Here is a 13,915-nt window from a genome sequence, read left to right as displayed (position 1 = left end):
GCCCACAGTTCCTGGCGGTGTCTTCTGTTTTATTGCCTGTGGTGGCTTTTTTGCTTTTGTGGTGCAGGCAGTCCAGCGCAGTCTTGATTTCCCGCTCCTCCAGCATGCGCATCCCAAGTGCTGAGATTACAGATGTGCCCCGCCACCAGCTTCTGCATTCTTTGTTTGTTTGTTTTGAGACAGAGTCTCTCTGTGTAGCCCTGGCTGTCCTGAACTTACTTTGTAGACCAGGCTGGCCTTGAACTCATCAAGGTCCGCCTGCCTCTGCCTCCTTGAGTGCTGGGATTATAAGCGAGAGCCACAGCGCCCGGCTTCCTTTGTTATATTTTTAATTTTACATCATTATTATTTTGGGGATGTTTGGGCATAGATGTTCCACACCATGGAGGTAGAGGTCAGAGGACAACTTTTGGGGATCAGTTTTCTCCTTTCACTGTGGGTGCCAGGGTGTTAATTCTGGCCACTAGGTTTTCAACTCTTTGTTTGTTGTTTGTTGTTTGACACAGGGTTTCTTCATGCAGCTCTGGCTGTCCTGAAACTTGCTCTGTAGAACAGTCTGGCCTCAAACTCAGAGATTTACCTGCCTTTGCCTCCTAGAGTGCCCAGCTACTGTGTGTGTGTGTGTGTGTGTGTGTGTGTGTATTCTTTTTAATCCTGATTTTCTGTTAAGAATTGAGTGACAAGTAGGAGGGAAAAATAATGGTTTCTATTGTTGAAGTTTGGATAATGAACTATATTTATTCTATATCCCTTTGGAATAGTCAAATTCTTACCCAATTTCATAAAAGGACATAACAGGAAAAGTGGGCTTTAAGCGTGATCTAAAGGAAATTTTAATTAGATAAGCTATTATTTGCTCTGCAGAAAGTCTACCCCAAAATAGCTTTTCCAAATGTGTTAGGACACACTTGGTCTCACTGTGGGTCTCTATATTGTTTGTGACGATGAATTCAAATATGCAGCCATATGTATTTGTCTATTTGATTAAATGGTAAAACATAATAAAAACAGTAAGCATTTTGGACACACACCCACCATACATATACAGATATACATCATATACAGTATACACAGATACACATATATACACATATACACAAATATACACATACATACACACAACACATACATATACATAAACATACACACAAACACACACACATACACAACTATACACACAAGCATATACTCTTGCAAACAGACACGCGTACACACTACACACACACACACACACATACACATAAGCACACACGGGTACACATGGTTGATGGCTATGGGAGTGAGGTTCAAAAAATAAGAATTGCAAAGAACAAACAATATCTGAAAGATTTAGAAGGCAGTTTTTACCAGACCTACAAAGTTAGACAGAGAAATGAAAGATGGAGCACAGCCATGCTAAATTAGGCTTAAAGGCTTGTGTCAGCATGAAGTTATATATAAGGTAGCTTACATGTAAGATGTATATGTATGCACATATATACACGCTCCCTCCCCAGCCATCAGGATTTCTCTTCCTTTTTTGTCTCCTTCTGTCGTGACGCTTGAAGGGCAAGCCAGTTGTGTCCGAAGGAAGCCCTTGTGGTTCTGTCACACCATCATTTTATACACCGGTCAGATTTCTCCCACTATATTCGGGAGAAAGATTGGCCTGGGGTTGTCCATTCCTTATAATGTCTTCAGCTTCTAGAAGGTTCTATAAAATTAGCCTGATTTCTTCCTTTTGTACTTGGTAGAATCCACCAGTGAAGCTATGCAGGCCTAAAGGTTTCACCGTGGGAAGGCTCCTAACTATAATTCTGGTTTTAGTGTGCTTTTTTTTTTTAATTTTTTTTCTTTTTATTTAGTTTGATTTTGAAGTAGGGTCTTAGGTAGCCTAAGTTTGAAGTCTGGCGTTGAGCCAGCCCTCCTGACTCCACCTCCCAGGTTCTGGGCTTATTACAGGCAAAAGCTCAAGCCCAGCTTGGGTGTGGTCAAACAAAGCTGTTACTGTCTTGACCACTTCCTTATGATAAAACACTCTCTGACGAAAGCAACTTAAGGGAGAAGGGCTTACTCGAGCGTCTGCTGCAGGGGTCCAGCCTGTCGTGCTGGACAGGTCGTGCTGCAGGAACTTGAAGCAGCTGGCCACAGCGTTGCATAGCAGGAAGCAGGGGAGGTGCATGAGGTGCCCAGCGCCCTCTCTCTACTCTCCAGGTTCCAGCCAGGGAGCAGCACCCCAACCAGTGCAATGAGGACAAGTCCCAGACATGGCCAGATGTCCCCAGGCTCATGTCCCTGGGGACTCCGGATTCTTCACGTTGACAGTTCCCGTCACCATCACCGTGTGTGATCACTGTGTGTGCACTGGGTTCTCTGTCTCTCCTGGAGAACACTTGGCTAATTTGAGTCATTCAAAGTATTTGCCCATTTATTCTGAATTACCAAATACATTGGTATAAAGTTATTTATACCACTATTTTATTATCTTGTTAACATACCAGAAAATGGTTTTTTTTGTTTTGTTTTATTTTTTGTTTGTTTGGTTCGTTTTGGTTTTTTGGTTTGTTTTTGTTTGTTTGTTTGTTTTTCTGTGTAACAGAGCCCTGGGTGACCCAGACTCACTTTGTAGACCAGGCTGGCCTTGAACTCACAGAGATCCATTTGCCTCTGCCTTCCAAGTGTTGGGATTAAAGGCATGTGCCGCCACCACCACCCGGCAGAAAATTTATTTTTTAAAGTGTAAAGTTTGCTCTGTCCCCTGGCTGGCAGCCCATAGACTGCATGAGGCCTGGAGTTACTGTAAAAGATGTTAACCAGCAGGACTTCCTCAGAGCTCTGGCAGCCTTCCTCAGAAAGTCCGGGAGGCTGAAAGTCCCGAATGGGTGGACACAGTCAAGCTGGCCAGACTAAAGAGCTTGCCCCCCTTGGTGAGAACTGGTTCTCCACTCGGGCTGCCCCCAGGGGTTAGCTCTATAGCAAGATCTATGGAGGACAGCAGAGAAACGGCGTGAGGCCCAGCCGCTTCAGCAGAGGCTCCAGAGTGTGGCCTGCTGGTCCTCCAAGCCCTGGAGGGGCTGAAAATGGACCAAGATGGGGGCCACAAGCTAACACCTCAGGGACAGAGAGAGGTGGACGGGGTCGCCAGACAGGTGGCAGCTGCCAACAGGAAGCATGAGAACATAGGACGTGAGGGTAATATATTGCCTCTTTCATAAAAATAAATAAATAAAATTTGCAGTTCAGTGATCCAGGTATGATGGTGCACAGCTGTAACTGCAGCCCTGGGGAGGGAAGAGAGAGGGGACCAGGGACTCCAGACTAGCCTGCACTCCCCGAGGTTCCAATTCAAAGAGATAATAAAACAAACCAAAAATCTTTGGGAAAGAAGGTATGGGTGGGATTTGTGGGTGCCTGGATGAAGGGCAGTGAGTGGTGCGCTGTGCTGAGGGTGTGATGGGAAGGGGCTTGAGGAGCACTTTAACTCTAAAGCATCTTGGTGCAGCGCCAGCCTGCAGCACACACCCCAGAAGGTCCTCAGTAGAAACATCCCCTCCACACACCCGTCACTCACCCGTCCTGCAAGGTGGGAACTAGGAGCAGAGGGCCAGCAAGGAGGTTATCTTGACGGGCTTTGTAACTTGGCTCTGTTCCTCGGCTGTTCTGGCAAGCTGCTGCCTCCATTGCTGCGTTTAAAAAAAGAAAAAAGTGGAGGAGGGAGCATGGGGTCTGCCGGCATAGGGACAGAATGGGAGAAGCGCAGCGGGATCTTGCCACCCAGCAGTAATTCCACTCTTCCATTGCAGCTTTGTGCTCCCTGAGACTCCAGAGTTTGGCATTCTTCACAATATCATTTCACAAGCCATTTCTCTATCGCTAGTGAGTGCCTTTCTGCTCATATCTCTGGGCAAGAAGATTGCCAGATTCCATAACTACAGAGTCAATTCCAACCAGGTGAGGGGGCCTTACGTGGTCTTGTTCTCCAGCATGACTGTTCTCTGTTGTGGGCCTTCCACCAACCTCAAGGTTCTGTTCCTCTTTAACCAGTTATTTGAACCATAATTTGGACCGTAACCACATAAGGTTACTGAGAGGTGGAGAATGTGTAACTGTGAACCTTCTTGAATTTGTACAAGTATTGTTCCCCTACAGTGGATATGGTACAGAGAGGCAAAGGAGTGAACCAGGTGGGGTGGTGCATGTTTGTTATCCGAGCGCTCAGAAAGCAAGCAGGATCAGGAGTTCAAGGCCAGCCTTAGCTATGTGGCCAGTGAAGCCAGCCTGGGCTACATGAGACCCTGTCTTAAAACAGTGATGAGGGAGCAGAGTTCCTCTTCCTCTTCCCTCTGGCCTTAGAAGCCAGGCACATGCAGGGGCACAGGTGCCATGGGATGGCATACACACCAGACTGCTTGTACCTGTCATTAAAAAATATCCAACTACTCCGAGAGTGGTCCTTTCCCTAGAACTCAGGAGGGACACAGAAGCAAACGGTGTCCTAGCCAGACACTTAGATTAGTGTGGAGTGGGGAGAAGGCTAGCACTCAGCTCCAGGAGTCGTGAGAAAAAGGCAAGAATCAGTCATTACTACTTTGTCTTTCAGAAGACATTTCCCTTATGATCAGAAGTAAGGGCAGAGACACAACTTGATCTAGAAAATCAGACTGGCCCTCCCTGTGTGCTCCCCAAGGCTACAGTCAGGTGTTGTTGGGAGGGTGTAAGGACCCTAACATGACCTCACAAAATAGTGAACCTTTAGCTCAAAATCAGATTCCTCAACAAAAAGTGGACTCAAAAGCTCTGCTGATTCTCCACAGGATTTAATAGCCATCGGCATTTGCAACGTGGTCAGCTCCTTTTTCAGATCTTATGTGTTTACGGGTGCTTTGGCCAGGACTATTATCCAAGACAAATCTGGAGGAAGACAGCAGGTGTGTTGAGAAGGAAGCCTACCCCTGGTGTGTCCACATAAGGAAAGAGATGCCATCTGCCACATGTCTGTCCACAGAAGGGCTTCATCTGGGCTGATCTCAAGGGGAATGTCTGGGAAGAGTTTGGATTTCATGCTCGCCTTGATTTTTGCTCAGATTTTGTCTGTAAAGGTTACGGGATGGGGCACAGCCTGTAATCCCAGCACCCACTCCTCTCCAGCCCCAGGGTGGTGCTGGGGAAGTGGTGCATTGGTCAAGAGCACTTGCTGCTCTTACAGAGGACCTGGGTTTGATTCCGAGCCTTATCAGGTGGCTCACAACTGTCTGTAATTCCAGTTCTGGAAGATCCAGTGCCCTCTCTGTGCTCCTCAGGCACCAGGCATGACATGGTGCACATACATGCATGCAGGAAGGTAGTCATCCACATAAAATAACAACAGCCCTTAAAAAGATGAAAGGCACCAGCTATGATAGCGCACGCCTTTCATCCCAGCACTAGGGAAGCAGAGGCAGGCAAATCTCTGTGAGTTCAAGGCCAGCCTGGTCTACACACTGAGTTCTAGGACAGCCAGGGCTACATCATGAGATCCTATCTCAAATACAAAACAAAGAAAAGATGAAACACCCCTAAAGACAGGAAGGTGTCAAAGCTCCCAGCAACACGGGAGTAGATGGGACATTCATTTATACAGGAAGTTGAATGGGTGGAACTTGGGGCTGTCAGTGAGGTGCTTGAGGTTGGAGTTTTGCGTTGTGTGAGGAGGTGGCTAAAGTTTTGAACGCTAAGAAAAACAAGCCATATCTAGGGAGATTCATAGTTCCTAGCTGTGACAGTAAGGACTCCAGGGAAAACTGAAACTTCCCAGACAGCATTCATAAGACACGTTTGAAGTACCTACTATGTGTCAAATATGTCAGTAAGATCCTAAAAGGTATGCTGAAGACCCAGTTCTTTTTTAGAAAAAAAAAAGGGGGGGGGCATGCTTCCCAGAAAACAGAAGGCCTCAGTTTCAGACAGGGACCAACGCATTCCTGACGGTTTCTCTTGAACCAGCTCTGTCTCCTCAGTTTGCATCTCTGGTAGGCGCAGGTGTGATGCTGCTCCTGATGGTGAAGATAGGAAACTTCTTCCACAATCTGCCCAATGTAAGTCAGGAGACAAGGAGTCTGGGGGCGGGAGGGACCACTAGGTGCCTAAGGGCACTGGCTGCTGTCCACGGGAGAGCCCAGCACCCATATGACGGCTCACAACTTTCTATAACTCCAGTTCCAGGGGATCACATGCATACGGTGCACATACATACATGCAGGCAAACACTCATCCACATAAAGAGAAATAAATCGTAAAAGAAAGATGGGCTCTTGGTCGAGCTGCAGAGAATTGCCTTTGTGTGGTTCCCAGGGGAGGCTCCAGCCTTTTTTCTTAAATAATGACGTCTTGGAAGCAGGGGATGGTGCAGTGGGGAAGGGTGCTTGCTATGTAAGCATGGGGCCTGAGTTTGAATATCCAGCACCATGTAACAGCCAGTGTGGCTGCATGCACCTGCAACCCAGTGCTGGAGGGCGGCGGGTGAGGCAGGACACTCGAGGGCATCCTCTGTCCTCTGTGTGCACGCACAGGTACAACCACCCTCAGCACTCATGAACCAAGCCACAGACACAGCACACAGCCGTGTCTCCCTCACAAGGCTGGACATTAAACACGAGTCTACATAACACGCGCATATTCATGTAGAACAGGCTCATGTCATGTTCATGGAGAGTGGTCAAGAAACACAATTGCTGTCATCAAGCTCTAAGTTCAGTTTTAGGTGTGGAATTCATTGAGGAATGGCAAGAGCAGATTCAGTTGTGGGAACCCACACAACTCGCTCAAAACGCTCAATGTGTATCGGTGCCATTTGTTGTTTGGGCCTCGTGCATCTGAACTTTGTCCCTCCATTGCTGCCCCCAGCCTCTTAATTATTCACGGCATTAGAAGAGCAGGCCTGCGGGTTGGCATTGACTTTGTGTTCAGCTGGATGTGTCTCTGCTTGAATGTATCTCTTCTTTGTCTGAGACATGACCTGACCCTTAGCCATATTATGTGCGCTTATTACAGCTGTAACCAAGCGATTCTAAGCAATAACATAGGTTCATGCCCCAAATATACAGAACATACCAGAATGCTAGCAGGGGCTGCCTCTTTGATGATGGAAATTCTACAGACTAGGCATGGTGACTAGTCATGCTGACAATTCTAGCACCCAGTGTGGAGAGGGAGGAGGACTGCAAGCCAGCCTCATCTAAATAGTGAGTTCCAGGGTAGCCAGGGCTGCATAGAGACACCTTGTATAAAAAAAAAAAAAAAAAAAAAAAAGTTTCTAAAAAATGGAATTATGTAGGACTGTAATTAATTTTTAATGAAATGAATATTTTACCTTAGTATTCAGAAAGGACACAGCTTTGCTGTACATGGCTTTATGATGGGCTTTGTCTCCTGTAGATATTCCTTGCCTTGGGTCAAAAGAAAAACAGTTCAGCCAGGTGGTCCCAGCACCTGGCAGGCAGAGGCCGGTGGATATCTGACTGTGAAACCAGCCTGGTCTACACAGGGAGCCCAGAACAGCCAGGGCCATACAGGAAAACCTTGTCTCGAAAAACAAAGCAAAACAAAACAAACAAACAAACAAAAACCAAGACAAACAGACAGATAGATAGGACTGGTGGGAAGAAGCCATAACTAACTTTGTGCTGTTCCCTCTTCTGCTGACCTGCTGTGTCTGTGTTGTCCTCACTGTGCTTTCTCAGCTGGCTGAGTCAGTCAGTGCTGACCTTGGCTTGGCCTGGCCTGTTTGACCTAACACATTGGAAGAATAGAGGAGAATGGAAAGGGTTCTGATTTGAACCGTGAGTCAGAGCTTGGGTGTGCTGTTCATACTAAAAAGCCCAGGTAACATTTCTAGAGGCAAGGCTAGCTTCTGTGGTTCCTTTGTGAGAACGAGACGGTTTCTCTTTCTCCCACAGGCCGTGCTGGCAGGAATCATCCTGAGCAATGTGGTGCCCTACCTTGAGACCATTTACCACTTACCCGGTCTGTGGAGGCAGGACCAGTATGACTGTGTGAGTACAGTCGCCTGGGGGGGAGGCGGAGGAATGGGGGGATAGATGGAGTCGGGGCTGCAGGGGACACAGAAGCAGCCAGAGCTGAGCTGCAGAGCACTGAGTGCAGAGCAGCATCCCTGAGCACCTCTAAAGAGCCAGGCAAGGGCTTGGTCAGGAGGCACTTGCCACCTAAGACCCCAGAGCGCACATCAAAAGCTGGTGTTGTGGCTCAAACTTAGAATTCCAGGGCTGGAAAAGCAGAAGAAGGGGATTCTTGTGGCTTGCTGGCCACCAGCTTAGCCTAAGGGGAGCTCCAGGCTAATGTGAATCCTGGTCTCGAAAAGTGTATGGTTCCTTTGGCCTCCACATGCAGGCACACACACGTACACTCATCATGCACACAAATGTGGCCACCACACCAGCATGAATGCACACACACTAAAACAAAACTTAAGAACAGAGTAAAGAGTAACAATAACTATTACAAACATTTAACTATCATGCAGTGAACTCTTGTACCAACCCATCCTACCATCCAACAAGGCAGATAACGTTGTCTCCATTTTGTACATGGGGATACTGATATTATGAGAAAGAGATGAAGGGAGAGGTGATCAGGAATCCACAGAGAACATCTAGGCAGCATCTAGGGCCAAGTTGTCTGAGATGGGCCTGGCACATCTCCATTTTGCTCATTTTCACAGTCTCCTTCCCATTCTAACCCTTTCCCACAAGGTCATTTGGATGGTGACATTCTTCTCTGCAATTTTCCTGGGACTAGACCTTGGACTACTTATTTCACTCGTCTTTGCTTTCTTCGTCATCACTGTTCGTTCGCACAGGTACTCAACCTCTGATAGGTGGAGGACAGCCATGGCAAGGCAAGGGCACGGGGTCCTAAGACAAGTACATTTTCCTCCAGAACGAAGCTCCTCGTCTTGGGTCAGATCCCCAACACCAACATCTATAGGAGCGTCAACGAATACCGGGAGGTAAGAAGCCAGCGAGGGGTGGGGAGAGGTTCAGGGGAGAAAGCCAGAGCGTGTGCGAGGAATTCAGTCCCTCAGAACCCACCGGAATCTCAGTACTTGGGAGGCAGAGAGAGGACATCCCAGACATCAGATCATAGGGCTCTGGATTGCAGTGGACAGCAGTTGAAGATGACGCTTGAACTTAACTCTGGCCTCCGTGCAGGCGCCTCAGACACACCTCTGTGCCCACACACATGCAAACACACACAGTACACACAGGCATAGGAGGAGGGGGCTGCAGAGAAGCAGCCAGCTCAGCCCCAGTCCCTCATCAAGGGTGCGAGGGACACGAGCCTCCAAGGGACAGGTGGTGAGTGTCCTTACGCTCCTGCAGCCAGCAGAGGGCCTTCTACCCTCTCACTGTGACTTCAGGGAGAAGAAGGTAGATAAAAAGAAATGGAAGAATGCAGCAGAGCAGAGCTGGGGCGCCAGGTGTGCTGCTTGTTCACCTTTAACCTCAGTACTCTGGAGGCAGAGACAAGCAGGTATCTGTGGATCTCTGAGTTCAAGGCCAGCCTGATCCTGAACTCACGTATATCCAACTCTAATTCCAAGCTAGCAAGAGCTACATAGTGAGACCCTGGAGACAGAGACAGAAAGAGAGTGAGACAGACAGAGACACAGAGAGAAAATGCTGGGAATGAGATGGGAATAGAATTTTCTAGCTCTTAACACAGAGGCCAGACCTTCTTGAAGAACATTAAACCTGTGTTCCTGCCTGTGGTGGCAGCCCTGCACGCCTTTAATCCCAGCACGTGGGAGGCAGAGGAGGGTGGACCTCTGTGAGTTTGAGGTCAGCCTGGCCTACAGAGAGAGTTCCAGGCCAGGGCCCTGTCTTGGAAAACAACAAAACCTTGCTGTGTGGTTCTTCCTCCCCAAAAGAGCAGAGGCCTTGTGCTCAGCCTTACCATGTCCTGCAGGTGGTGTTCATCCCTGGGGTGAAGATCTTGCAGTGTTGCAACTCCGTCACCTTCGTCAATGTGTATGCCCTAAAGCACAAGCTGTTAAAAGAGGTGAGCGCCCACCGCCACCAGGCACCCCTCCTGCCCTTGGGTCTCCCACCATCTGTCCTCTGTGTGAAACCCTTCTTCTGTCTCCCAGGTCAATATGGTAAAGACGCCTCTTAAAGAAGAAGAAATTTTCACTCTGTTTCATGAAAGTGAAACCAGTGTCTCGGAACACAAAATATGTAGGTGTTTCTGCGACTGTGAAGAGCTGGTGCCGGAGAGCAGGGTGAGCCGCTCTCCCGCCCCGAGTCTTCTCCCCTCTTCCTTTTTCTCTCTGTTTTTATTTGTTTGTGTGTTGGTTTGTTCCCAAGACTCATGTGTAGACCGGGCTGGTCTCAGAGATCTGCCTGCCCCTGCCTTTTAAATGCTGGGATTAAAGTGTGCACCGCCACTTTCTGGCTTCCCCCCGCTTTCTTTGAAAGTGAACTAGGCATCCCCTTTAAGGAGAAGCAGTCCACCCGAACACATGCGCAAGTACATACAGCACTAAATAGACTCTAGATAAGGAAAGAGAGCTGTGTGAGTTGGGAATGATGGGGGAATAGAGGAGGGGTTGGAGAGGCGAGGCTGTGGCATGGATTTGATAGTATATATATGACGAACACATTTTTGTGCTGTATGTGTGTGCGTATATATTTTTTTTGGTAGGGTCTCACTGTGTAGCTCTAGCTGGCCTGGAACGCAATATGTAAACCAAGCCAGCCTTGAGTTCACAGAGATCCACCTGCTTCCTCCTCTCAGGGCTAGGATTGAAGCCACACACCCCATGCCTTTCTGACCTTGAAGGCTTGACTCTACCAACTTATTGTTTGAGACAGGGTGTTGCTCTGTAGTTCAGGCTGGCCTCAAGCTCAGAGTAATCATCCTGTTTCATATCCCAAATCCTAGAATTACTGTACCATGCTGAATGGCTTTAAGGTTTATCAGTCCAGAGCTAAGCTTGTTCTGCTTGCTTGTTCAACCCCCAAATTATATAAGAGTGTTTTGAAGCAGTTCATGGGGTTTCAATCAAATTGGGGAGGCAACTCTCCATTAATGTGACATAAATATAATTTATATTTTCAATTATAAACATTTTTGACATCTGTATAATCCAAACATGTTATAATTTAAATCTTTTTGTTTCTAGATGGTAAATAATAGTACAATTTGAAATTTTTTATTTTTTTATTTATGTATATACACATCTGTGTGTATATGTTTGTATGTGTTTATATATGTATGTGCATATATGTGTATATATATGCATGTGTGTATTTGGTGTGTGTGTGTGTGTGTGTGTGTGTGTGTATGCAGATACTGACACAGGTCAGAAGAGCATCAAATCCCTGGAACTGGAGTTACAGATGATTGTGAGCCTCCTGAAATGAATGCCGAGAACTCAACTCTGGTCTTCTGCAAGAGCAGCAGGTGCTCTTAACTGCTGAGCCGTCTCCAGCCCAACCTGAAATTTATTAGGAATAGTGACCTACAAAACAGTACAAGTATGCCGTCTTCTGAACCATATGTCTGGCTTCTAACAGCTTATAAGACTTTGGACAGAGAGAGCAGCATGAACCCAGAAAGCCAGAGGCATGGCAAATGGGTCTGTGCTGCTGAGGGTCACTCAGGTTGCCATTGGCTTGGAAGATAGAGGGTTCTCCATACCCTAGACCTGGCAAGGACCTTGAGGCAGAACTGAGTGTGAGGCTTTCAGGAGCACGGGACTGGTGTCCTCAGCCAGGCAGGACACAGTGGAGGGTGAAGAAGAAGGAGGCGATCGTGAATCAGTCATCACGCTCCATATGCGCAGGCCACACTAGCCTTGCACGACGTGGGCACTCCGAGCCTGTGGTTCCGTCCATATGCTACACCAGCCGCTCTTAGGAGATGGAAGGCAGTCAGAGATAAAGACAGGCTTCTCAAGAACCAGCCACTCCGTTCCTAAGGCTGGAGGGAAGACAGCTGCATGCATGCAAGAGAGTGCAGAGGAAAGCCTGGTAGAGAGCAAGTTAGAGGCCTGAGGAAATGGCTCGGTTGTTGACAGCACGCACTGCTCTTCCCGAGGACCCAGGTTCGGTTTCCAGCACCCATATAAGTTGGCTCAACTGCCTATAACTGCAGTTCTAGAGTATCTGTCACCCTGTTTTGCCTTCTGTAAAAATGTGATGTATGTGGCTTGATTATATATACTGAACAGTGCATACTCGTACATACATACAAATATATGTACATACATACATATAAAAAAAAGAAAGTACTTTATGGGAAGTTGTAATAAATGTCAGAGACTCATTGGGACCCAAGAACAATGGAAATGAATAAACTAAAGGTGATTTCAAGTCTGGCTCACAGACTAATGGACACAAACAGTTGGGAAGAAGATACTGTGGACCAGTGAGGGTGAGAACCTACAATATAGCTTTGATTGTGAGCTTGAAGTGATAGTGGGACAACCACGTTTAAAAATGTGTGATAAGCCAGGCATGGTGGCACATGTCTTTGATCCCAGCACTCAGGAGGCAGAGGCAGGTGGAGTTCACGGCCAGCCTGGTCTACAGAGCAAATTCCAGGACAGCCAGGACTACACAAAGAAACCCTACCTCAAAAACCCAAACAAATAAGTAGATAAATAAATAAATAAAGATGTGTGATGGGGTAAAGCTTTGGAGAAGAGATGGGAGCTAGAGGGCCAGAGTGTGTTTGCAAGGCCTTCAGTCCTGAGTGAGTCTCATCAAGTCCCACTTTCCTCTGTTGTCCCAGATTGTCTACACAGAGCGGTATGAAAACAAACAGGAGCGGGGCTATTCCTCCACTAACCTGATCCGCTGCTCCTACCTGGGCAACGCAGAGTCAAGCCCGAGCACCTCTGAAGACCCTGTCCCCTACACAGTGTCTTCCACATCACAGAGAAATCTGGGGCAGAACTACGACGACATGGAGAAAACCTGGGTGTCCAACAACCCCTCAAGAAACAATTCACTACCGCCGCCTGAGACCACGGAGAGCTTAGCACAGAGCAAATCCGTCATCCTGCCTTACTCAGACACGGCTCTGCAGATGAGTATCCACACCATCATTCTGGACTTTTCCATGGTGCACTATGTGGATACTCGGGCTTCGGTTGTGTTAAGGCAGGTAAGGACCAAGGAGGCAGGGTGCAAGGCTCGGCTCCCATCCTACGACCCACGCCTTCACCCCCACCCCAGTCTAATTCTGTGAGTCAGGGAGTTGCCCTTACTAGAGATGAGGACAATGAAGGTGGTTTAAAGTCAATCAAAACATGGAGGAAGTGGCCAGTGGCAGTGGCACATGCCTCTAATCCTAGCAGTTAGGAGGCACAGGCAGGCAGATCTCTGAGTTTGAGGCCAGTCTAGTTACAGAGTGAGTTCAGGACAGCCAAGGCTACACAGAGAAACCCTGTCTCGGTAAACCAAAAACTAAAACTAAAACAAAACAAAAAACCAGAAAGGAAATAAGCCAACTCTGGCTTGTTGAATTACAACAGTTCCCTAGGCCTGAATCATTCATCATTTCTCAAGAAACTGGGGTGGGGGGGTGGGGGGGGTGGGGGGGGGAGGAGGTGGGAGGTTCTTGATATCAGTGAGGACAGTATCTGTGTCCTACCCACTGTGGAACTCCAGGACAGCTACGGACCTTTTCAGTGATGATGCACTACAGAAAAAGAAATGCTCACTAAGATTTTGCTGACCAGTCAGCTGCTCCGGTCCAGGCACTGGTTTCCAGTGCTCCACCTGGAAGAGTAACAGAAAATGATACCTCAAGTCTGGCCCTGCCTGTGGGACATGAGCAGGGTCTCCACACCTCCCACTCTCTTCTTTGTTGCTAGTATTCCTGGGGTCTCTGACAAGTCTGCTTCCTCTGCCAGCAGACAGCAGAGCTGTGT

At 47.7% G+C, this 13,915-nt stretch overlaps 1 protein-coding gene, 1 long non-coding RNA gene and 1 pseudogene across 4 annotated transcripts in view; 2 read left to right on the top strand and 1 right to left on the bottom strand.

Annotated features, from left to right (window-relative positions):
* Window positions 1-13,915, bottom strand: part of LOC132648319 (uncharacterized) — a 43,918-nt gene that overhangs the window by 8,319 nt on the left and 21,684 nt on the right. The window contains exon 2 of the long non-coding RNA XR_009586689.1: window positions 3,551-3,662. This is a non-coding gene — a long non-coding RNA (uncharacterized LOC132648319). The remainder of the gene's footprint in view (window positions 1-3,550; window positions 3,663-13,915) is intronic.
* The window catches only part of Slc26a8 (solute carrier family 26 member 8), a 64,467-nt gene that overhangs the window by 32,095 nt on the left and 18,457 nt on the right, over window positions 1-13,915 (top strand). For 2 of the 3 annotated variants that reach the window (XR_009586688.1, XM_021633496.2), the window contains exons 9-17: window positions 3,783-3,930; window positions 4,794-4,907; window positions 5,976-6,053; window positions 7,914-8,009; window positions 8,727-8,833; window positions 8,914-8,983; window positions 9,943-10,035; window positions 10,124-10,255; window positions 12,772-13,146. Coding sequence is in view for 1 of the 3 variants with exons in the window: in XM_021633496.2 (XP_021489171.1) it covers window positions 3,783-3,930; window positions 4,794-4,907; window positions 5,976-6,053; window positions 7,914-8,009; window positions 8,727-8,833; window positions 8,914-8,983; window positions 9,943-10,035; window positions 10,124-10,255; window positions 12,772-13,146 (1,213 nt within the window). In the remaining 2 variants the exon portion in view is untranslated. The remainder of the gene's footprint in view (window positions 1-3,782; window positions 3,931-4,793; window positions 4,908-5,975; window positions 6,054-7,913; window positions 8,010-8,726; window positions 8,834-8,913; window positions 8,984-9,942; window positions 10,036-10,123; window positions 10,256-12,771; window positions 13,147-13,915) is intronic. The other variant, XR_009586687.1, reaches the window with a different exon arrangement.
* Window positions 2,239-3,734, top strand: LOC132648318 (small ribosomal subunit protein eS19-like; annotated as a pseudogene).

The sequence above is a fragment of the Meriones unguiculatus genome, chromosome 16 (genome assembly GCF_030254825.1).
Source record: "Meriones unguiculatus strain TT.TT164.6M chromosome 16, Bangor_MerUng_6.1, whole genome shotgun sequence".
In the NCBI taxonomy this organism is placed as follows: Eukaryota; Metazoa; Chordata; class Mammalia; order Rodentia; family Muridae; genus Meriones; species Meriones unguiculatus.
This window is presented reverse-complemented; position numbering and strand designations above follow the sequence as displayed.